Source organism: Acinonyx jubatus, chromosome C2 (genome assembly GCF_027475565.1).
Source record: "Acinonyx jubatus isolate Ajub_Pintada_27869175 chromosome C2, VMU_Ajub_asm_v1.0, whole genome shotgun sequence".
Lineage (NCBI taxonomy): Eukaryota > Metazoa > Chordata > Mammalia > Carnivora > Felidae > Acinonyx > Acinonyx jubatus.
In genome coordinates this window covers 59,531,807-59,557,227 of record NC_069384.1, presented here as the reverse complement: position 1 = coordinate 59,557,227, position 25,421 = coordinate 59,531,807, and the positions used below count along the sequence as shown (strand labels likewise).

The 25,421-nt window shown below is 41.5% G+C and overlaps 1 protein-coding gene and 1 long non-coding RNA gene across 2 annotated transcripts in view; one reads left to right on the top strand and one right to left on the bottom strand.

Annotated features, from left to right (window-relative positions):
- The window catches only part of DRD3 (dopamine receptor D3), a 33,552-nt gene extending 17,292 nt beyond the window's left edge, over window positions 1–16,260 (top strand). The window contains exons 3-7 of the mRNA XM_027060887.2: window positions 3,780–3,922; window positions 9,601–9,797; window positions 10,910–10,987; window positions 14,260–14,605; window positions 15,751–16,260. Of these exons, the coding sequence (XP_026916688.2) occupies window positions 3,780–3,922; window positions 9,601–9,797; window positions 10,910–10,987; window positions 14,260–14,605; window positions 15,751–15,947 (961 nt within the window). The 3' untranslated portion in view covers window positions 15,948–16,260. The remainder of the gene's footprint in view (window positions 1–3,779; window positions 3,923–9,600; window positions 9,798–10,909; window positions 10,988–14,259; window positions 14,606–15,750) is intronic.
- LOC128315181 (uncharacterized) overlaps window positions 1–25,421 on the bottom strand; it is a 100,308-nt gene that overhangs the window by 48,963 nt on the left and 25,924 nt on the right. The window contains exons 3-5 of the long non-coding RNA XR_008297670.1: window positions 15,090–15,167; window positions 11,892–11,945; window positions 3,114–3,164 (exon numbers count right to left, since the gene is read on the bottom strand). This is a non-coding gene — a long non-coding RNA (uncharacterized LOC128315181). The remainder of the gene's footprint in view (window positions 1–3,113; window positions 3,165–11,891; window positions 11,946–15,089; window positions 15,168–25,421) is intronic.

The following is a 25,421-nucleotide window of genomic DNA, read 5'->3' as shown; positions in this document are numbered from 1 at the left end:
GCTTATCAGTCTGTTTCCGACCGCCACGGACTTAACCACCTTACACACTGCCAGTGCTCCAGCCACGCCGAAAAGAGCCCGGTGAACTAGGCGCTGAAACAGGAGGAGGCGAGGAAGCGAGGTGGCGCGCAGAGTCGCCCTGGAACAGCTCGGTGAGCGCATCGGCCTCACTTAGAGACAGCCTAGGCCCGCCAACTGCTCGCGTCTACGTCCAGCCCTGCCCTCGCTGCCGGCGGTCACCTGCGGCCGATTCTGGAGGAGACCAGCTGTGGAGCAGCCTACCCGGGTGGGAATTCTGGGCCGCCGCAGGCCTCCGAGAACTTGCAGAGCCGAGCCTTCCCCGCCCCCCTGCCTCCCCACGGGGTCCGGAACGCCACCAGGTGAGCCGTGAACTTCTCACCCTGCCGCGCTGGCAGTTCTCGCTGCATTATAGTGCCCTCCGATGGCTAGTTCCGGAACAGCACCTTTGTCTCGGTCACCCGCAACAGGCTTCCTGGCGGAAAACCCTGCAGGCGAACTTGGGGGCCTCGTTTATTCCAGAAGTTTAATCGTGTTTAAAAAATAATACCCCCCCCCCCAAAGTAACATAACAGTGGTAAATGTAGCGTCGTCTCTCACTTCTTAACCGTTACAAGAATTTCTGACGGAAATTTTCCTTGGTGCAGACTTCAAACTTATCTAATTGTAAGACACACTTGCTTGTTCAAAATGCACATTTAGGGTGTCTGGGTGACCCAGTCGGTTAAGCCTTGGACTCTTGATCTTAGCTTAGGTCTTGATCTCAGAGTCTTGAGTTCAAGCCCCGGATAGGCCCCACGATAGGTAGGGGTGCATTTAAAAACGCGCATTTCTGGGTTCCACTCTGGAAGTACTTAATTAAATTAACCTGGGGCCTGGGAATCTGTATTTTAACAGGAGCGCTGCCCCACCGCACCCCTGCCCGTAATTAATAGAATCAAACTAATTGGGGAAAATTCTGGGAATCCCACATGCTCTCGAATAGAATGCCGCCTTTCATGAGGAAGCCCTTTTCCCCACAAGGCCTCAGAGACTTGACAGTGCCCTTGAGAGGAAGTGGGGCACACCAGAGAGACACTGGCCTCAGCGGTGGGAGACCTGGCTCTTCCACGACCAGCTGTGGGATCTTGGGTTCATCATGTAACCTCTCTTTGTCTCTGATTCCTCCTCTAGAAAATGGAGCCAGCATTCCCCACACTTCTTGAATTAACAGGAGCTTCCAAGGAGTTGCTGAACATTGAAGCATACCTAGGAAAATGCTCAGCAGCATGCCTGGAGCCAGCTCCTAATAGCTGGCAAGAGCTGAAAGGGCAACATTTTAAGAATTTTTGAACCAGTTAGTAAACCTTTGGTGTGGCTTGAAATGGGCAAAGGTGGGAGTACTTCTACCATGGAAATTGACAAATGGTACAAATTAGGGCTGTTTCCACCTGGAGAGCCAGGCTCCTTTTTATCAAAAGACATTATGTAAATAGAAGGCCCCAGGACCAACTGCTGGTCTAGAGAGGAGGAAGTTGGTCACACCTCTCCTACCCAGCTCCCAACAGCTGTTTTCAAGGCTCAGTCTTTCTTCCAAGGTGCCTCAGGGATCACTGCTGAGGGCCAGACATATTTGACTCAAAGCCCCAGCCCACTGCCCTGAGTCCAAAGCCCTGAGGAGAGCAAGAAGCCTACAGGAACACGAGGTACTACAGGCCTGCTCCCTGATCGCCAAGTTAGGGATTCCAGGCAGGATTTATAATGTCTGTGCATCAGAAGAGGGGAACTGAGTTCCTACAGGCCTCCCTTGGGGTTGATGGTGGGATCTTAATTTGAACTTATGAAATAAGGACCTCTATTTCTCCTTCTTGAAAAAGGAGCCACTTCTGTCACATATCATGGTACCAAGGCCAAGTCCTGCAGAGTCTGCCTCCATCACAGCCCTCAGAGCTGACTCTCAAGCAGCTCTTGTGGGAATGCAAATGTAACACGTGAACTCCAAGGCCAGGTGCACCAGGGGCTGATGATTTAGGCAGGCTGGCACAGAGAGGAGGAGCTTTTGTGCCCCACCCCCTCCCGCCCAGGGGCTGTTCTCCCCTTCCTTGAGACACACAAGGGAGCTAAGGAGGATCCTACCCTGAATCTGTCCTCTATGTTCCCTGGACACTGAGAACACAAAGAAAACTTAAGCCTCTATGGACACAGAAATGCACACTGGATTCCTTGAGCCTGACTAGAATTAGAATTGTCCTCTCATGTGGAAGGCCTTCAGAATCCACAAGGCAATCAATCAACAGCTTCTTCCTACTTGCTTTGTGCAAGGACCTATGAGGAATACCAAAGCTATAAAATGATTTGGCCATCAAGTAACAAATCATTTGGGAGCTATCTCTCTCCAACCCTGAGGCAGGCAGTTGTCTGGTCTCATTAGTGAACTTGCCCAATCCCTTTTAAGGCTGATTAAGCCAGGCCCACCCAGGATAATCTCTCTTTTGAATAACTCAGTCTATTGATTAGTAATCCAATCACAGCAGTGACATCATGTCCTATTCTCAAATTCAGTCTACATTCAGCTTTGGGGATTGTACAGGGCAGAAATTCTGCCTTTCTCAGTTTCCAGCTGGGGAGTCAGGGATGGGGATGACATGATTAAATTTCCTTTTAGAACCTGGCAGCAGAGACCTGCAGGAGGCTGTGGCCATCACAGAAAGCAGCTGGTAGGAAAGAGATTCATGGATAAATGGGGAAGACATCATAGTAAGCAAATGTATAAGACCTGCTATGTTTCTGCTAAGTAGCTGGAAATGTGTGAGAGGAGTTGCCACAGAAAAGACGATGTCCAATAACACAAAGAACTGTGTATTAACCATGCAAGAGCCTTTGCTGTAGACTGAATGTCTATGTCTCCCCCAAATTCGTATGTTGTAATCCTAACCCCCAAAGTGATGGTATTAGGAAATGAGGCCTTTGGTGATGATTAGGTCATGAGGGTAAAGCCCTCAGAAATGAGATTAATGCCGTTAGAAAAGAGACCCCAGATCACTCCTTTGCCCCTTCAGCCACGTGAGGACACAGTGAAAAAATAGCCATCAGTGAACAAGGAAATGGGCTCTCACCAGACAATGAATCTGCCAGTGCCTTGATCTCGGACTTCTCAGCCTTCTGACCTGTGAAAAATAAATGTTTGTTGTTTAAGCCACTCAGTCTATGCTATTTTTGTTATGGCAGCCTGAATGGACTAAGAGAGCATGAAAACTGGATTTTGAAATAAGCCTTCACTAGATATTACTCATCTCTATTTTTTTTAAATGTCTGCCACTTGAAATAGTTGTCACTATGAGGGTCGGAATTTATATTAGGATACAAGCAGGGGTGAACAGCCTCTTTGAGCACAGTTCTAGCATTACCTGAAAAACTGTGGGAGAAAGTAAAGGCACGCGGACCAGTACCCAGAGTCTAGGGTTAGGGTACATGAATACAAGGCTCAGGTATGCTGGTCCTCAACCGCCACTGGCAAACAAGCTTTCCAGCCGCCCAGTCTGTTGCTTTACTCACTTTTTTCTTCTTTCTCCCTTTCCCTGCTCAGTGGGTTCATCTCTGTTATCTCAGCCTTTCTGCATTTTTACTCAAATAAGCTTTCTCTCTTCCTCCAACCAAACTGTTTCTCTCCTGCCACATGTATCACCCACATTAGTTCTCTACGAGCCTCTGTCAACTTGTCTTTTGAACAATCCCCCCATCCCTTCTCATCATGTTTATCCTCTCTCCCCTTCTGTTCACAGGTACACTGCAGTGGTCATGCCAGTCCACTACCAACATGGCACAGGACAGAACTCCTGTCGGCGTGTGGCCCTCATGATTACAGCCGTGTGGGTACTAGCCTTTGCCGTGTCTTGCCCTCTCCTCTTTGGCTTCAACACCACAGGTAAAAATGATGGTCCCTCTTACAACACCCATGTGATTCATAGCACGCCTGAGTGGCTATCAGTGGTACTTAGCCTGGAAATTTCTGACCCTGATCAGCATACTTTGTAATCAAATAAGGATACCATAGGCTGCAATGTTTTGGATTTTGATTAAAGCATAAAGCAAAATCTCATCACTTATTGGCACATGAAGTTCTGCCCGAGTTAGTGAAAACTCTAGCATATCCTTATTTTGAAAGAAATGATATTGTATTCATTTGAAGCAATGTGCCAGTTAACAAATTAAGCTATTTAGTAATTCAGGTGAAGTTTGCTAATGAAAAAATGACAATTCATAATGGGCTTACAATGCAAAATAATGCTATAAAATGCTGTAAAATAATGCATTAAATAAATGCTATAAAATAATATTTATTTTATAAAATAAATGCTATAAAATGCTATAAAATTGCCTTGTGGATTCTGAAGGCCTTCCACATGAGAGGACAATTCTAATTCTAGTCAGGCTCAAGAACTATATTTCTAATTTTTTACTGAATAAAAATCATTTCTGGCATTTGAGAGCTAGTATAGATCCCTAAATTATTTGAGAGTATATTCCTGTATCTTAATATACAAAAATTCTGGCCATGATGGTTGGCACATGGTACATCTTCTATTGGATGGACAGATGGATGGATGGATGGATGGATGGATGGATGGATGGATGGACATGTGGATTAACAATGTGAATATCTGAGATGTTTGGTTTTTAGACGTAAGACCCTGATCCAAATCTATGCCTCATAGGGGTCAGTCTTCTTTCGCTGTTCCATGTCCATCTTTCAGCCTCAGGAATTTCATGTGTTGAATGAAAACTATTAGCATATATAGTAAGGTTACAGGTATTGATAATAAACACTGAGTATTTGCTAAAAGAGAACTAATTGAGTCATGTTTTAGTGTTCACCTGGAATTCTTATTTTGTCCATTTGGATTGATTTAAGTCCTACTATCTTCTAAGATCATTAATTTCTGGTATATATGTACAAATCACATAGCTGTGTATTTATATATATACAGATATTATATGTAACACATTGCATATAATTACAGGCAAATCCTAACTTATAAATAGTCATCAAAGAGTCATTTGCTGACCAATAATTTAAAAGTCAAAACAGGGCACCTGGGTGGCTCAGTTGGTTAAGCGTCCAATTCTTGATTTCAGCTCAGGTCATGATCTCATGGTTCATAAGATCAAGCCCTGTATCAGGCTCTATGCTGACAACATGGAGTCTGCTTGAGATTCTCTCTCTCTCTCTCTCTCAAAATAAATATGTAAACATTTTTTAAAAATTAAAAAAAAAATAAAATAAAAGTCAAAACACATTTAGGAAAACAGAGGCTCTGGAATTAGAAAAACCTACATTCAAACTTCAATTCTACTACTTACCAGCTGTGTCTCCTTGAACAATCTACTTAACTTTTCTAAGTTTTCATATTGATAAATTTGGGATACACTGAAGCATAAACTTGAGCAAACTGAAATATATAGACTGAGTCTATATACTCAGTCAGAAAGTTACCAGCATTTATTTGTATATATGGCCTCTTGCAAATAAACCTAGTAACTTCATTTCTAAAATTGCATGCTGTGTTTGAACTCTTTAGAATACATATATGACATATTAATGTATGTATCACACATCTTTACTTACTGCTCTTCAGGGCTGTAATAAAACCATGTATATCTTGTATGTGATTCAGGAGATTTTTCAAAGCAAATTTCAGCTCTATATAATGTTCACTTTCATCACTGACCTTAGACTCTGACACTACATGTGATATAATTCCACTCTCCTTCCTTCATAGAGCTTTTCTTTTTATGATTAAGTCAAGAATAAATTGGAATAACATACATAGACCTGCCAAACACACACTGCATGCTCAAGGTCAGGCTTCTTTGCTTCATTAAAGGTTAAGCAGCTGAATCATCCAACAAATATTTGCCTAGTTAACTCAAGGTGTTCCTAAAATACGATGTTACTATCATGTTTGCATTACTCTTTACCATTAGTTACTTTGTTGTTTTCACTGAATGACACTTTATACACACAAACATGGTTGTGGACACACATTTACTCCCCAAAGCAACATTCCCTAACCCAACTCTAAGAGTCTGCCTGGCATTAAAATACTATTTTTGAGGGGCACCTGGGTGGCTCAGTTGGTTAAGCATCCAACTTCGGCTCAGGTCATGATCTTGCAGTTTGTGGGTTCAAGCCCCACGTGGGGTTCTGTGCTGACAGCTCAGAGCCTGGATCCTGCTTTGGATACTCTATCTGCCTCTCCCCTGCTCATGCTCTGTCTCTCTCTGTCTCTCAAGAATAAATAAATGTTAAAAAAAAATTAATAAATAAAATGATATTTTTGATGAGTGTTAAATGTGCTTTTTGGGTTAGTCTGATAACTAAACCACCCTCTATAACCTACTTTCTATACAAAAATCCATTATTCTAAGTTGGAATTTGTAGTACGGGATCTCACAACCACTGCTAGACGAAGGCACTGCTTGTCCCTGGCCAGCAGCAAATCCCCACCACCATTCACTCGGGTGAGTGGTTCCTCTTACTCATTCATGGGGGTTGGCGGGGGCTGTTTTACTCACTCCCACAGATACACACACCCTAGTAACAGTTAAAACAGTCTCAAGCTCTGACGTTAGACAGAGTTCCCAGTTAATGACTACATCTAAAGTGCAGAAGAATGATGAGCTAATTGGTGTTGTCACCAGTGAGATCATTATTATTCCAGAAACAAAATTCAGAAAAATCTTTCCAAAAGGATTTTCAAATATAGAATTAAGAAGGCAGAAAATGCCCATGACTTAACACGTACACTCTCACTTCTGTCTCATCTCTTTCAATCTCTCTCACTTTTTTTTAAGTACATGATTTATTCTATTGCAAATTTTTTTTAAGTTTCTTTTTTAATTTATTTTTGTTTTAGTAATCTCTATACACAACGTGGGGCTCGAACTCACCAACCCAAGATCAGGAGTCACATGCCCTTCTGACTGATCCAGCCAGGCGCCCTGCTCTCTCTTACTTTTAAGTTTATTAATAAGACGATAGTCAGCCCTCCACTTATTCATGTATCACATCCAAGCTTCAGGTTCACTGTAAGGGCCCAATGGATATGAGCTAATGCTATTGTTGTTATTATTGTGTATTAGAAAAGGTTTCTATACATCAAAATTTAACTATGCACCTGCTCCAAAGAAAATCTAAGCACTAGTAGTTCTGCTGGTGGACATAGAGACCAGTCACCTCATCCTAGAGCACAGTTCAGGGAATTAGTGAGCAGAACTCAAAGGGAGGAAGCCCAGCCGTCCTTCTCTGCCTCAGCCTGACCTTCACAGTACAGTTTCATTATTGTGATGGATGTGGGTTCCTCTAGCACCTCTTCCATCTATAAGGAAGTTCCCAAGTTCATTCGAAAGCCCAATATAAATGACTTCTCTCGGCCATTTTTTCTACTCACCCTGTGAAAAGTAGAGGAGAAAAGGGCAGGATACTGCCAATGACACCTGATATTGGAAGTGGCTGGATTTTCACTAAGAAGTGCAACACAAAAGAACTTTCTGGCAAAGCTATTTTTTTAATGTTTATTTTTTAAAGAGAGAGACAGAACATGAGTGAGAGAGGGGCAGAGAGAGAAGGAGACACAGAAGCTGAAGCAGGCTCTAGGCTCTGAGCTGTCAGCACAGAGCCTGATGCTAGGCTCAAGCCCATGAACTGTGAGATCGTGACCTGAGCTGTAGTCGGATGCTCAACTGACTGAGCCACCCAGGTGCCCCTGGCAGAGCTCTTTTTAATGAAATAGGCTGCTATATGAGATTGTGAATTGTCAGACAACACAAGGCAGAAAAAAGTTGAACATCAGTTTCTTCCATCTTGGAGTTGTCCTCATTGTACGAGAAAAGAGCAACATGCATTTCTGGATAAGAAATAAGGCAGGATCTTGGGTTGCAGAGAGTCCCAAGGTTGGGGGTCCTGGCTCACTAGAGTTGCCCCAGCTCCCCACCGAGACCCAGCAGTCTAGCTGAAATTCCCATCATTGAAAGCAGTGGAGCGGAGAGTGGTGGCTCTAGAGGAAACTCTAAAAATCTCTGAATGGGCAGCACAATCCCTTCATTTCACAGATAAAAACAGTGGTCTTAAATTTCCTTCGAAACAAGGAAATGAAGGACTGCTATCTAGATTTGAGCAGCAGAACACCTCATCTGGCTTTCAGAACACGGGAGCTGGTGGGATCCCAGTTGAGAAACCCAAAACTAAAAGAATAATAGACTCATCCTAAATTCAGATGCATCAGGCTCTTCTGTCTTTGGAAACAAGCTGAAGACAAAGCCTTCAATTAGCTTTAAGTTTATGAACCTGTCAAGGCAACCTGCTTCCAGCCCTGCCCTTCACACCTCTGTGGGACTCAGGTTCCCAGGCTAGCTCACAAAAGCCTCTTTGACCACTTAGTAGGGCTACTTAGTGTTTTTATCACCCAGCATGGTGCCTAGAACATAGTAGGTGCTCCATATACTTTTTTTGAAATAGGAAGTTGGTGAGTGCTTATCATCCTTTCCTCCTTAAATGTTGAAATTATTTGGGGTAAATATCGTCAATCACATTATGAGGCTTTCCCCTCTATGCTCCAGCCAATGACTGCTTCTGTGCTCCTGCAAAATGCTCATTTGTTTGCTTTGCTCATATATTCATCATTCTTGGATTCACCCAATAGTTATTGTACCAACAGCACAGTACTATTTCAGTGAAATAATTGAGACAAAGCACCTCATCTCCTGGGGGAGAGGACTCACTGTCCTCACCACCTCATCTGGGACTCAGCAGAGAGAAGCTTCCAGAATTGCTGCCCCACTGACAAGACATACACTCAGGCCAGACCCAATGGGAGTTGGGGCAGGGCTCCACTCACTGCTCACCATAGTGTCACTCTGCCCACTGACAGGCTTCACAGGACTTCAAGCATGGAGAAATTGTGGGAGAGGTCTCAAAGCCTAATCTAGGGACAGGCAGCAGTTTACCCAGATAGGAGAGAAAGGACAGGATGACAGTGCAGGCTCAGTGACGGTATACTGAGGGTCTTCAGGGGTCAGTGATTCTGAAATAGCTCTGTGTTTTCTCTTTGCTCTTTCTCATGCATATGCTTTCAATATTTTTAATGAGAAAATAAATTCTTGCCCATGGTAAAACATAAGGTGCGAGGGAATATATATACACATACATACATGTAGATCTCCCTTCAACCCTAGATTGGTAGCTGCCCTGTGACCCTCCCTAGAAGCAAACACTAGTAATCTTAAAGACAATGCTTGAAACAAGTATGTAGACACACACATGTGTGTGTGCATGTGTGGGTATATCCATTTTTCCACAAATAGAAGCATACTTATACCCACTTTTGCTCCTGGCATTTAGGAGCCTCTGCATATGAGGTAGGATGTGAACCGAGACATGATGAGGGAGTGGGGGGGGGGGGGCTGGGAAGCCCTGCTTCCCAAAGCTCTGTGTGGATTAGATGGTGGAGACGCCACACAAGATATGAGACCATATTGTACACTCCCCACTGATGTCTCCTACTTGGCAAACTGCTTTGCTTTCTCCTTTTCTCTCACTCACAGGAGACCCCACCGTCTGCTCCATCTCCAACCCTGATTTTGTCATCTACTCTTCAGTGGTGTCCTTCTACCTGCCGTTTGGAGTGACGGTCCTTGTCTATGCCAGGATCTATGTGGTGTTGAGACAGAGGAGACGGAAACGGATCCTCACTCGACAGAACAGTCAGTGCATCAGTGTCAGACCTAGCTTCCCACAACAAGTAAGCACCCTGGAGGGACAGAGGAGAAACAGTCCCCAGCCTGGTGGCCTCCAGCCTTGTGTCCAGCAGGACATGCTTTTGCCATACTGCCCCTCAGGAGACACACATCTGACACCCACCTTCTAATCCACTGGGATTAGCTATGCTTTAGAGTAGGAAATTAAATCAAAAAGTGCACTGCTAGTCTTCCTTGGAGCTCAAATTGCTTGGCAATATTATAGGATGGTTTCTGGACTTCTCCTTTCCATCAAAGTTTTTCATTGCTCCCAAATGGCCAGAAGTTCAAATGTCACACAGGATTCGCAGTCTTAGTGTGTAGTTGTCCCATCCCACGCACCACTGGTAGGTCCCCAGGACTGACTTTTTAGCAGACATCTTATTCTAAGAATCACTGGGGTCCATGGAAACCTCTTTTCCTTACTAGATCTGCCCCTGTGTCAAGATGCTGCCCAGCTTGTGAAATGGAAAACTGATGATGTGTTTTATGGGGCCTTTCAAGGCCCTGAAAAGGAGAGCTACCTCAGCACTGATCTTCCACTTACTTGAGCTATAAAGCCTACTTATCCCAGTGTCTGGCACAAGATGTACTTGAAGCATAAATGGATGGATACCAATCACTTGTAATCTGCTAAAGAAGGGGTAGCAGGAATATTATACGGCCTCTGCCTTCATGGAGTTTAGAATCCAGACAAGCAAATAAAGCACACCTCCCTCCACTCAAAGTTAACTAACAGCCCCAAACTGGATGCGATGTTTATGAACTGAGATGAAGACAATTAAAGCACCAAAATATAAGTGCTGTGGAGGTTATGAGAAAAGAGAGGTCAATATGCTTAGGAAAGGGCTTCATAAACAGAGTAAGAACTGAATTTTATCTTGAAGGCAGGTCCAATTTGGATGTTTAGATTAACCTATAATGACCTGAGTGAGAGTCAGTCTCTCAAAGTTGAAATTCCAAGACTTGGGTAGAACAAGAATATTGGTCCCCATGAAATAAGAGGTAAGGACCTGAGACTGAGGATAGGAACATATTATATTTCAAACATTGGCATCTATATAGCTCAACCATGTAGAACTTAACCTACAGCTTTTTCTCCTTCAACCTACCCTAGTCTTCCTGTCTGAGGCTGCATCCCATTCGGCAGTTTTCAATAAGGGACAGATTTCCATCAGATGCCACGGGGCAAATGGTAAGTAAGCCATGGCTTTGATTATAGGAGAAGAATAGGATACCTTTTCTCAAGATGCTGACTTGACTTGCTTCCACTTCCACCCCAGAATGGACTGGCCCCAATCCCTTACTTGTTAATAAAGATGAGATCCTGATTTGAGCTCCAGAATAGGAATCTCCAAATGATATTCAGATAGCATATCACTATGGAGATAGATCCCAATGACTAGAGCCACTGACTCTTGGCGTGGTGTGAGGATGTCATCCAGAGTCACCTGCCTAGAGGGAACAGGGTATCAATGAAGCATACATGGGCAGAGCCAAAAAAGCAGAGAAGAGATGCTAATGTGAGACTTTCAAGTGTTCTGTTTCCCACTGTATATGGGGGAAAACCAAGACAATATTGTGGTCACCCTTATCCTTGTCCTTTTACTTCAGTCCAGCCCTGCCTTCCCAAGTAAGCTGAGCACAGAATGGAGCTGTTAAATAGAAGATCAATATTCCTCTCCCTGAACTCCAAGTAAACATTAGGAATAAAATTTCAAAACCTCATAATGATGAAGGTCTGAGCTTTGTCCAATCTCTGTATAGTTAATTAACCACTTTTTACACATGCCTGGTATAGCAGATAGAGATTCTTGCTGTAAATAATTTTTTAAAAATAGGCAAGAATTTTAAAGTTGCCTATAGCAGATCTAAGGTCTGAGGAGACTCTAAGGCCAAAAGGAAGAAAAGCAGTAACTTCTAAAGAGAGAATGGAGAGCCAAGAGGCTGGCATTGCCAGGAGTATGGAGAAACAGGTCCTGTCCTACCACCTGGGAGTGGAGGGCTCTGTCAGCCAGACCCAGAGGAATCCAGTGTTTCTTCATGGCAGTCATGACGGTAGTGATGAGCATTTGCAGAGAGCTGAAAAATACACTCACCAATATATATGCTTGAAAGGATCACTTTGCTTCTTCAGAACTGAGTTTCCACATCTGTAAAATAGAGACAAATTATACTAGATCAATGTTCTCAAACCTGAGATTTCATAATACTCAAGAATTTGTCCCCAGTCCTTTAGTTTCAGAAGTAATGCATTTGAAGTTAAATATTGTCACTTTTAGATTACTAGATGCCAGCACAATCATAATATTGGTTATAAATGGCCATTCAGATAAAAACACAATATGCCTAGGGCACCTGGGTGGCTCAGTCAGTTGAGCATCAAACTCTTGATTTCGACTCAGGTCAGGATCCCAGGGTCATGGAATTGAGCCCTGGGTTGGGCCCCATGCTGAGCGTGGAGTCTGCTTAAGAGTCTCTCTCTCTCTCTCTCTCTCTCTCTCTCTCTCTCTCTCTCTCCCTCCCCCTCTGCCCTTCTCCCCCACTTGTGCTCTCTCTCTATATATATAAAATAAATTTTAAAAATTAAAAAAACACGATATGTTTATATGAATTATTTTAAAACCCCACCAAAAATTTTTAAATTATGTTATACTAGAATCCCTATGAACACCTCTATGGAGCAGAGTTTTAAAAATACTGTATCATATTAAAGGCCTATTGCATTCATTCATTCAGCAATGTTTCTGAGTGTGTACAGTGCACTAGCACTGTGATTCCTTGAACTAAGGAGAAAGTAGTGAGCATTCTTGGTTGCTAACACTGACTAACATACAGAAAAAGGAATTTACTAGAAGGATACCAAAGTAGCTCAGACAATGAATAATAACTTCAGATGATGCTGTTCATGCCTAAGGAAGAATCTGGTTGGAAGACCTAGGACACTGGACACTGACTGCCACAGTATGCTAGACATATTCTTTTCTTTTTTAAATGTTTTTATTTATATTTGAGAGAGAGAGAGACAGCACGAGTGGGGAGGGGCAGAGAGAGATGGAGACACAGAATCTGAAGCAGGCTCCAAGCTCTGAGCTGTCAGCACAGAGCCTGATGCGGGGCTCGAACTCATGAACCATGAGATCATGACCTGAGCCAGTCGGACGCTTAACTGACTGAGCCACCCAGGTGCCCCAACTGCTAGATATATTCTAAAGTCTCCCAGCTTCACAAGCTCCAATTCAAGGTCTTAGGTACAATTCTCTAATTTGCTGGGCTTGGTTTATGTGCCAGAGTTCTAGGTGACCAGTGAGGATGTGGGGAGAGTAAACATATGGCTTTTATGGTTTCAATAATGGGAGCTGAGGGGTCCTGCCTACTACTCAAGATTGACACAGAGTCTGATTCTTCAAGCATAGAAAGAAGTTCAGATGTTGAACACATACATCCCTGCCAAATACCAGAAACATCCAAATAGCTGCAGTTTTTTACTCTCAGGGTCTACTCATCCTAAACCTTTTTTTTCCCCCAATTTCTTTTCTGTTTTACAAATGAGGCTCAGAGGTATTTAATTAACTTGCCCAAGGATATATCTGATAAGTAGGAAAGCTGAGATGAAAATCCTGGGTTTTTCTTTCTTTCTTTCTTTCTTTCTTTCTTTCTTTCTTTCTTTCTTTCTTTCTTTCTTTCTTTCTACTTTTTATTGTGGAAAATTTCAAAAATAAAAAAGTAGAAAGACAAATATAACAAATCCTTCAGTAGCCATCAGCCAGCTTCAACAATTATCAACTCATGGCCAGTCTTATTTCATCTACACTCCCACCTACACTCATCCATGCCTACTGGATTCTTACAAAGCAAATCCCAAGTATCATAACATTTAAGCCAAAAATATTTCTGTAAGACTCTCTAAGGGATACAGACTATTTTATAAACATGTAACCACAAGACATCACACTAAGCAAATCAATAACTCCTTAATATCAAATCAATAACTCCTTAATATCATTAAATATCCAATCAGTGTTCACATTACCCCAATTGTTTTGTAAATTTTTCGTAGTTTGTTTGAATCAAAATTCAAATAAGACCCACACTTTGCAACTGGTAAATGTTACTGTTGTTTTTGTCGCAATTTATTTGTTGGAGAAAAAGAAAACTGAGTCATTTATCTTACAGACTTCCCCACATTCCAGATTTTATGATTTATATCTTAGTAGTGTCATTTAATGTGTTCCTCTGTATATCCAGGTCATTCTAGCTCAAAAAGGCCAGGCTATAACCCTATACGACCCTCCTAAGGGGATTATTGTGATTCTCAAATGTTCTATATCTGATGGGTGTTTTTTAGTTGTAAAGTCAGAAGCAGATTTCACATACCGTAACTTTTCGTGATTCCACTACTTTCAGATGTAGGTTTCACAACATGATGGTTTCCTCTAAATTTTTTGCATCCTCTTTCCTTTTCAGGAACATTCAGAAGGTAAACAGTGTCCCCAGGAGTCTCAGGACCCTCTCTTGTCCCACCTGCAGCCACTATCCCCTGGCCGGGCACACCTGGAGCTGAAGCGCTACTACAGCATCTGCCAAGATACTGCCTTGGGGCAACCAGGCTTCCAAGAAGCAGAAGGAGAGTTGAAAAGGGAGGGGAGGACTCAGAACTCCCTCAGCCCCACCATGGCACCCAAGCTCAGCTTAGAGGTTCGAAAACTCAGTAACGGCAGGTTGTCGACATCTCTAAAGTTGGGGCCCTTGCAATCCCGCGGAGTGCCACTTCGGGAGAAAAAGGCAACCCAGATGTTGGCCATTGTGCTTGGTGAGTTTGGGTCATGTTACATTGAGTTGCGTTGGATTTGGTCGGGTTAGATTGAGTTGGTGGAGCTGACCGGGGGTACTAAGGAACCGCATTCGTCAGAAATTGGAAATTCAATAGCTGTAATATTTATAAATGTTTGCAATACAACTGAGCAGGGGTTATGTATAAATGTTAACTCCAGTGAAAATTCAAAGGACCTAGGCTGAAATTTACGAAACATGAAATTTAACAAGTGGCCTAGTTGAGCTGCATTTAGCTATTGGGTTTGTTGCCCATCACGTGGAGTTGTAATGGACAAATCAAATAATAAAGAAGATAACAATTCAATAAAAATTTCTGGCACATATTGGATATTTAATAAATGCTTACTTGTATTCTAAATTATTAAGCGAAAAAAATAGGGATGCAAAAAACTTCAGTCATATGGTGCAATAACATCTAGATTATTTTAAATACAGAGAAAAAAATACGAAAATTAATTTACCAAGATGTCAAAAGTGATTGTCTTTGAGTGGTGGATGGTTATTTTCCTTCTTTCACATTTCTGTATATACCAAGTTTCCTGTTATGAATAAAATCAGGGTTAGTCATTATAGGAGAAAAATAGAGGATTTATTTAAATTAAGAAAAAAATCAGTAAGTCACAGGTACCATATAGAGTTAGTGAAGGCAATTTATTCTGTTCATTGTCACTGACAAACCTCACTTTTTCATATCTTAGGGACTTTGTGAGAACATCTAGATGTAATCTCAACAGCAGGAACTGTCAGTCATGTCTTTAAGGTCTTCTTCCCTATCAGTGCCTAGGATCAGGTCTCGCACAGCTAGACATTAAATAAACATTTGAATTGAATTGAGAAGTAGAAAAGACTGGTAAAGAGCTACCTAAATAGCAAACTAGAAAACTGATTTAGGAACAAAAGCCTGAGATGAATCAAAGATGTAAGCATGTAGTTTTCTCACCACCCCCGCCAAAAAAGTGGCTAATCACACCTACTTCATAGGGTTGGTATACAAATAAACGGGTATGTAAAATTCCAGCATAGCCGCTGGCAGATAACAAACAACCATGAATCATTTTCATTGTTATAACAGAAAGAGTGAGCAAACCCCTTACCCAATTTCTCTCTTCCTTTGTAACCCAGGGACCTTCATTGTCTGCTGGCTGCCCTTCTTTTTGACCCACGTTCTCAATACCCACTGCCAAGTCTGCCATGTGTCCCCAGAGCTTTACAGCGCCACCACGTGGCTGGGCTACGTGAACAGTGCCCTCAACCCTGTGATCTATACCACCTTCAATGTTGAGTTCCGTAAAGCTTTCCTCAAGATCCTGTCTTGCTGAAGGAGAGGAGAACATACTCGCTGTGGCCACCTTTAGCTACCAGGCCACTGGGCAACTGGCCAGGACCTGCTGAGAAAGACTGTGCTATGTTCTCTGGCATGGGGTAGGAAGATTCCTGGAGCCAGGACATCCCTGAGTAGCAGGTGTAACCAACTGCTTCTTCCTAAACAGAATGTTCTACCTCCCCAGCTAAAACTCTGACTTCATCCTGTAAATCTTCAAGTGCTTGGGAGGTCCCTGAATGATAAGCAATAATTCAGAGAGAAGCTGATAAAACGTGACTCGACTCTACACACACACACACACACACACACACACATGATTCATCACAGTGAAGGAAAAATGAACAGATCTCATAATTGTCAACTCGCCAGGGGTCCTTGAAATCTCAGCCAGTAAACCATCTTGCAAAACAGCCAGTCTCTCTTCCTTCGAGCCTATAATTAAACTATCAGGCTGACCCTGTACTTTTGTGGGCCAACACCGTTTTGGTCATTCCTTTGGTTCACTGTATCCTGAACTATAAGGACAAGGCCAGTGCTTCTACCTCTCTGTAGAATCTGGCTGCATTTGGTGAGGAAAATTCCTCGCCCTGAGGAAGACATTGTCCCACATTGGGACATGGGCTTCCTTTCAAATCTTGTTACCCCTGTATTGTAGCTCTAGCTAAGAAGACCCTTTGACTCCATTCCCATAATCCCAGAGACTCAACCTCAGAGTAATTCAGGATGAGGTTGTTAAGTGGAAAAGGAATGATGGCTCCCACTGTAGTATCACTTTAAACCATGCAGTTCATAACATGCCTCAGATATGCTTTTCATAATGCTATAAACTTTTTATTCCCAGGCATCTTCATCTCCTGCTTAACAAAGACCCAATACTTTCAGACCCTAAACCCAGTAAGTCCTAAGTGTCTACAAAGTGCCAGTCACCTCCCAGGCTCTGGATATATGACAATGAATAAAACAGCTCCTGCCCTCAAGGATCCCACCACCTGCTCCTATGTTTGTTCATTTGTGAGCATGGAAGAGACTCCCCTAGACTGCCAGTAGACCTCAGAACTGAGGGCACCAGGCATGTAGCTGTCCAAAGACAGCACACGGACAGTCTTTATAAAGGCCTAGTGCAGAATCTGAACGTGACCACTCCAACAACTGAAATTAAAGGCATTATGAAAATAATGTGTCGATGTCATTCAAAATTGCATTTAGAAGGAACTTGAATAGTCTCACCACTACCTGTTCACCTACAGAAGCTATTTCTTATTGACTACAGAATCAAGATACAATTTACAGATAATTTATGAAGTGTTATCATATCGAACTTCAATAAATTTACTGTTAAGAGCTGTTAGTGCACAGGCATGACAGATGTCCACAGCAATCCTGGTAATATTTTACCTTTTTTTTTATTAGAAGTTTACTTATTTATTTTGAAAGAGACAGAGAGAAAGAGAGCATGCATAAACGGTGGAGGGTCAGAGAGAAAGAGAATCCCAAGCAGGCTCCCTGATGTCAGCACGGAGCCCGACGCAGGGCTGGAACCCACGAACCGTGAGATCATAACCTGAGCTGAAATGAAGAGTCGGCTTAATGGACTAAGCCACCCAGGTGTCCCAATGCTGGTAAAGCTTTAAAGTGCACAAGAACTTTACAAAGAATCCAAGGCTTCCTTTGCCCAATCTTTATTCCTCTAACCCTTAAGTGTATAAGAAGGAAATATATATCCCCAGTGACTTAGTTACCTGTTACTCCTGAATGCTTTTAATGCCAGCATTTTTAACATGTTGTTGTGTATATCAGTATTTATATTTTAACTCAGTGGAAAAATTTTGTGTGCCCACTAGTTCTTGTACCTTATACCATCTAGCTCAGTAGCTTTATGGTGCAAGCAGAACTGGGGACTGAGACAGTTACATATCTGAAGAAGTAAAAGTACATGATTCCTAGATTTTCCCATGCACAATAAACAGAAAACAAGTAGGATAGTGGGTTAAAATTAATAAAATTCCATGTCAAAATTAGACTACTAAAAATAAAAACATAGGCCGCATCAGCACTAATATATTTATGAGGAAGAATGAATAGCAAATATTGTGTATCCTTCCTTACATCGAAAACCTTACATCATTAAAACTTTATGATAACCTTAAGAAGATAAACTTAGTTTTGTAGGTGAGGAAATTGAGGCTAAGGGAAGTCAAGAAATTTGCCTCAGGTTATACATAGTGGCAGAGCTGGGATTTTTTTTTTTTAATGTGTATTTATTTTTGACAGGGGCGGGGAATGGGAGAGGAGCAGAGAGAAGGGGATAGAGGATCCTAAGCAGACTCTGTGCTGACATCAGTGAGCCTGTTGCAGGGCTCAACCTCAAAGAACCGTGAGATCATGACCTGAACCGAAGTCAGACACTCAACTAACTGAGCCACCTAGGCACCCCCAGAGCTGGGATTTGAATATACTTCTACCTGCTTCGCAAGCCCATACAACTAACTACTATGACACACTGCCTTCCACCAGAGAGGTAAATGGGTGGGAGAAAAAGACAGGGAGAAAAGAATGGGACAAAGATCGCTGGGAGAGCTTCAGCCTACCTGACCCACTGCCACCTCTAAACTTCCTGAAGAACCCAGCCCGAGGCATTGCTCTCACTCTCCTGCCATGTTCAATTTCTAAAACAGTCACCCAGGAAATTCATAATCTGTTTTTATAAAATCATGCAACAGAATTTAGAGAGTATTTGTTTCTACTCTCTCCTTCATTTGTACAAAAGGAAACTCAAGTCCAGAACTATTGTCCCACAGTTGGCTAATGACAGACACGCAGTCAAATATACTGAACTCTTCTATAAAAACTATAAACTCCATATCGATACAAGGAGAAAGTCATACTGTCACCTTCACCATTAAGCTGAGAGGCTTCTTTTCTCCTAGACAGTGTCTCTTATCTCTAATCTGAGACAACATTCCCTTCCCAGAATTTTCTTCTGATCCAGGCAGAGCCTTCTAAGGGAATCCCAAACATTCCCTTTAGCCTCTTCATCTTGGGATTCTTCATTCTACCACCTCGACCTCTATAGTTCCCACTATGAACCAGCACTTAACCTCAGAGCTTTGCACTCTCAGAGTCAGCATGGCCAAAAATTGTAGGAGAAATGTTGCCCTGAATGAAGCAGAGCAGAGTTGTTGAGGGCAAACCTGTTCTGGGGCCTAATGAAGCCTCAGAGCTTCCCATGCTGTTTGGGTGAAATGCAAATAAGCGTGGAAATTCAGGTAGATTGCAACCAACATTCAACTCTAGATCATAAGTAAATATTTCCTTTTCCTAGCACATATCCTCTAACACTCCTTTCATTGCTCATTTACTAAATCAATCACTTATTCAATAAATAAATAAATGTTGATTTATCACCTTCTGTGTGCCAGGCATGGTGTTAGTGCTGGGAAACATCATCAAGGAAGACAAGGTCCCTGCCCCCAGAAGCTTGTAGCACACTGGGAAAGTCTAACTTATGCATATACCAATGACCTACTTTTTGTCTATAGTAAAAAGAATTCATATAGTGTTTGGAAGTTCAATATTCAGCCCTAACAAGTCTTCCCAGACAAGTATTGTCAGAGTTAAGACATAATTAAAAAGTAGGAACAGTGTACCAGGCAGAGAAAACCTTTGAAGGGCTAAAGATGTAAACAAGGAAGAAGCATTCAAGGCATCTCAAATAATTCCATCTGGCTGTAGAGAAGAGGCCATAGGGCAGGAAAGGAAAGGGCCTCATCTTTGGAGACCTCCTCCAGCTCTGCTCAGGTGGTAACTGAGCAGGTGGTGATACAACTTGCAGAAAACCTCTAGATCTTTCCCCCACTTCCCTCCATGTGGGCAACACACATCACAGACGACTTACTTAACTGACTTATTTAATTACTTCCCTCTGTGCTACAGTGAATTTCAATAAATGCAAAATTCAATTTGAATTCTTTGCTCTTTTCTATACAAGTGGAGAAATGGCTGGCTGAATGGATGTAGAATCAGAGATGGTTAAAATTAAGGCAGTTCAGAGAATTTGGGTCAGAAATCGAGGGGGTCAAGCAAAGAGATTTGTCTTCCTGAATGCTTGGGTCAGAACTAAACAGAGGAGCAGAAAGGTTAAGGGATTTGCTCAGAACTGGCTGTTTCCAGCAGGTCCTGACTCCCAGGCCTGTGCTCCCATCCTTTGGTATCTGCTGATATCAGAAAGCTGAAAAAGCTTAATTTGAGTCAACACACAAAGAGCAGAGAGGGGATGACAGGCAATTAACTTGATTCCTCCTTTCTACCTAATTCTCTCCTCATCAGCTTAGGAGGGAAGTGAGTTTCCATGACTACCTCCTGACACGGAGATTCAGTGGAGGGTGATGCCGATGTCAGCCCTGCTCTGTCGCACACACTAGCAGAGGCAGAACCTAGGAGTCTGTGCCAAGCACAAGTCCTGGGACGTCTTGCCCCACCCATCCCAATGGCCTTACTCACTAGACGAAGATTAGACTACATTATGAATTAGAAGTGTTTGACAACGATAAGCTCTAACAAATGTGAGAGATTATTATCATTGATATTATTACCATCATCATCATCATCATCATCATCATCATCATCCCCCTAAGCAGCTATTTTTATCATTGCTATCTGGTTCACAGCCCATCTTTCTTTCTCTTTGCTGATTCTCTAATTGTCTCATGCTATCAGGCACAATCTGTTCAGCCTCCCACATGAAATCTGATTTTTCTCTTGTCTTTTATTCCCTAAATGTTCCCAGGATACTTGGCTGGATTTGTAGTGAAGTTGTTAGGCAAATGGCTAGTCCCTAACAGCACACCCTTTCCCTGCTCATCCAGCCACGTGCCCAAGTATAGAGTGATCTGACGCCAGGCTAATGGCAGATACGTGCTTGCTAAAGGTGACCTTGGGGCCTCTGTTCCTCTCCTGGCCAGGGAATGAGGATCAGAACACAGGTATTCCTCAAGACTTTCCATCTTTGCTTCTCATGATCCTAACAGCCTTTCTTCTTACTCCATCTCTTTTTTCCTGAGAGAAGCACACTGGATACGGAGCATTAGTTTCCTAGGGCTGCCGTATCAAATGACCAAAAACTGGGTGGCTTAACACAACAGAGATTTATCTCATGGTTCTGGAAGCTCCAAGTCCAAAATCAAGGTGTTGACAGAGCCATGCTCTCTGAAGGCTGTAGGGGAAGATCATTCTTAGCCTCCTCCTAGATCTTGATGTTACCAGCAATCCTTAATGTCCCTAAGTGGGGCAGAGTAACACCAATCTCTCCTCCTTCTTCACATGGCGTTCTCTTGCTGTATGTCTGTGTTCAAGTTTCCCTCTTCTTATAAGTCATCGAATTAGATCCTTCCCTAATCCAATCTTAATTTGATTATATCTGCAAAGACCCTATTTCAAAATAAGTTTACATTTACAGGTTCTGGGGGTTAGAACCTCAAAATACCTTTTTGAGGGAACACAAATCAATCCATAAAATATGGTGAAAGTGATCTGGAAGGCAAGAGGACTTGGAATTTGGATGACTTGTGGAAATTCACAAAAGCTCTGTCATTTAAAATATGAGGTTAGATTCCAGCCTTGGCATATAGTCTCTTTAGTGGCCTGAGTCAATTCTGCAAACTTCCTGGTGCTTAACTTTGTTATCAGTAAAAGTGGTAAATCTGGATTCCTAAGCTATGATAAGACAAGCTAAAAATAATTCTAGAAGGGCATAAATTATCTTCTGAGGCCTAAAAACCTACAAACATGCTTATTAATAAAAGTCAAAACTGTTCAAAGAACATCCTTAGTTGTTTCTCACTGTCTTAACAAAATAAAATAAAATAAAAAGGAATTCAACAGCAAACCCACTGGGGCTAAGGAAAGCTGAGGGAATATCATGTACTTCTCCTACCCCATTTAGCAGCATTGCAGATGGGCTAAGGTAAAGGACAGTATTTTCCTTCTAAGAAAACTTCACATAATAGAGTTAAGTTAACCTGCATTATGGTTTACAGATTCCATAAGATTCTATATTAAAGACCCCTGAAAAGCTTCCATTTATCACAACCTAAAATCATGGGATTTGGAAGTTGGAAGGGACTTTAGCCCAGTCTCCAACTTATTGCAGAAATTCTAACATCTCTGACCCATGATCATCCAGCCATATTAAGAAACTGGATCACTTCTCCCCAAGACAAGTGACAGGTTATCTTTCAGAAAATTCCTCCCTCCTTTCAACCAAAATCTGTCTTCTTATAAAATCTATCTTTGCACCCCTGTTCCCTCCTCCAGCACAGAAACTTCTATTCCATCTTCCCAATGACTGCCATTGTGGGATTAAGACAGTTCACCAAAGTCTCAATTCCTTTTTCTACTCCAGGTAACATTTTCTTACACTCTCCATCTTCATTTATTTCTTCTGGATGTATCTATGTTGTTAGTGTTTCCCTTAAAATATAGGGCACCAGATATAATACAATCTTCTAAATGCCATTTATTTAACCAGTTCAGAGTGCTATGGACTCATTTCTGCATAATTCAAATATTCTATTTTTAATGACCCCAAAAATTACACAGACTCTTAGGGCTCCTATTGAAATCCTAAGAAGGAGATTTGCATGCTGAATAGATAACTTCAATGGGATATGCCTTAGGGATCAACACCTATATGTAAAGCAAGTCAGAAGTCAGATTCAGCAGAAGGAGGAGTTGAACTGTGATGCAGTCATACAAGGAACTTAGTCTTTCTGGGATTTCTCAGCGAGCAGGGACTTATATGGCCCCAGCCAGAAGTTGGATGTAGACCATCCCTGGGAAAGAGGCGTGTGTTAGGCAAGGAGGCTCTCTGCAGTTGAAAGCTTTCATTGTCAACACTCCTGGCAACTGGGGGAAGAAATTCCTCAATCCTGAAGGGAAGATCTGGGTGCATACCACAGCATACACTAAATGCCATTTGGCTCCACTTTCTTTATGTGATAAATTCTAGAAGCAGCTTCATCGGGAATCTAGTTGGTCTCTCTTTCTGTGGAAGTTGAGTGGGATGGACTGTAATCTCTGTCAAACCAACTGGTCTCAATGCCAAAATAATTCTCATTGTTGTCTTCTTCCATCATCTATTCTAGATGCCCCTCACTACTGATTAGCACTCTACTGGTCTAGGGACAAATCTGATGGAGTGACCCTGAGGGATATGGTAACTTTCTCAGACCATGGCTGCTACACTTATCCATATATTGGCAAAATTAAACAAAGGAAGACAAAGAGACACTTTAGTGGACCAGACAGGCACCAAATGTATTCTTCCCTGTCCTCATTGTGTAACAACATCCTTAACTTCTCCTTATCAGGATTCAGTTATCTTTGCCAGGATGCTCTATCTCTTATCTGTTGGTCTCCCGGCAGGCACAAGGAGCTCCAAATGACTAGGTGAAAGACATAACTTAAAGCTTAATGGGATTTTCATCCCCTACTAGACATATTTCTCCTTTAAGAGCAAGGATCTTTACCTCAAAAAGTTAAACGTAGCATTACTTCATGATCCAGCAATTTCACTCCAGTGTATATCCCAAAGAATTGAAAACAAGTCTTTAAAAAAAAAAAAAAAAACTTGCATAGAAATGTTCATAGCAACACTACTCATGATAGCCAAAAATTTGGAAAGACTCCAAATGGCCATCAACACACAAATGCATAAATGAATTGTGGTATATCCATACAATGGAATGTTATTCAGCCATGAAAAGGAATGAAGTACTGGTACATGCTACAATGTAGATGAACCTCAAAAACAATATGCTAAGTGGAAGAAGCCAGACACAAAAGGTCACATATTTTATGATATCTAGAATAGTTAAATCCATAGAGATAAAAATAGATCGGTGGTTTCCAAAGGTGGGAGAAGAGGGTATGGGGACTAACTGCTTAATGGATGTATGATTTCTTTCAGAGTGATGAAAATGTTTGGAACTAGACAGAAAAAGTGTCTCACAACAGATAGAGGTACTAAATGCCACTGAATTGCTCACTTTGAAATGGTAAATTTTATGTTATGTGAATTTGACCTTCATATTTTTTTAATTTAAAAAATATAAAAAAGAACAGGACCTAGAGGCTCCATGTTCTTTGATTGGAAGACTCAACATTGTTTAGATGGCAATTCTCTCTAAATTGATCTATGTATGTAATGCAATCCTTCTCAAAAGTCCAACAAATCTTTTTTTTTTCTCCCAGAAACTTATAAGCAGATTGTGAAATTTATATGGGAATGCAAACAATCCAGAGCAGCTAAAATAATTTTTGAAAAGAAGGACAAAGTTGGAGAATGTTTACTTTCCAATTTCAAAACTTACTAAAAAGCTACAGTTATCAAGAGTATGGAATTGGCATAGTATAGTTATATAGATCAATGGAACAGAATCAAAAGTCTAAAAACAAATCCTTTTGATTTTCCATTGAGGAAAGGAGAGCCTTTTAAACAAATAGTGCTAGGATAATTAGATATTTACATGCAAAAACATAAATTTAGGCCCAACCTCATGCTATACCCAAAAATTAATTCAAAATGGATATAAAATTAAATATAAGAGCTAAACAATAAAACTTTAAAAAGGAAATGTAGGTAAGAATCTTTGAGACCTTAACATAGGCAAAGATTTTTTAGATATGAAATTACAAACACCATAAAAAAGAAAGAAAAGGTAAATGGGACTTATGAAAACTCAAAACTTTGCATGTCATACACACCATTTAGAAACAATAAGACTGGCTTGCAAAATATTTGCAAGACACATATCTGATAAAGGACTGTATCCAGAATATAAAGAGGATGCCTGGTTGGCTCAGGTGGCTCAGCATGTGACTCTTGATCTCAGTCAGGGTTGTGAGTTCCACACTGGGGCATAGAGTTTACTTAAAAAAAAAAAAATGTACAAAGAACTTTTACAATTCAATAAGACAAACAATTCAATCACCTAACCCCACCCCCCAAAAAAGGCTTAATATGTTAATGGATATTTTAGTAAAAAAGATTTAAAAATTACCTATAGACACATAAAAAAGATGATCATTATTAGTCATCAAAGAATGGCTACAAAATAAAAAAAAAGATAATAACAAATGTTAGAGAGTGGGTAGAGAAATGGGGATCCTTATACATTGCTGATGAGGATGTAAAATGATGCAGTCACTTTGGAAAATGTTTTGACAGTCCCTTAAAAAGTTAAACATAGATTTACCATATCATCTGGTGATTCTGCTCCTGGACATCTACCCAAAAGAAATGAAAACAAACATTCACACAATGACCTGCACATTACTGTTCTTTACGGCATTATTCATAATAGCCAAAAGTTGGAAATAACCTAAATGTCCTTCAATTAGTGAATGGATAGACAAAATGTGGTGTATCCATACAACAAAATACTATTCAACAATGAAAAGTAACAAACTA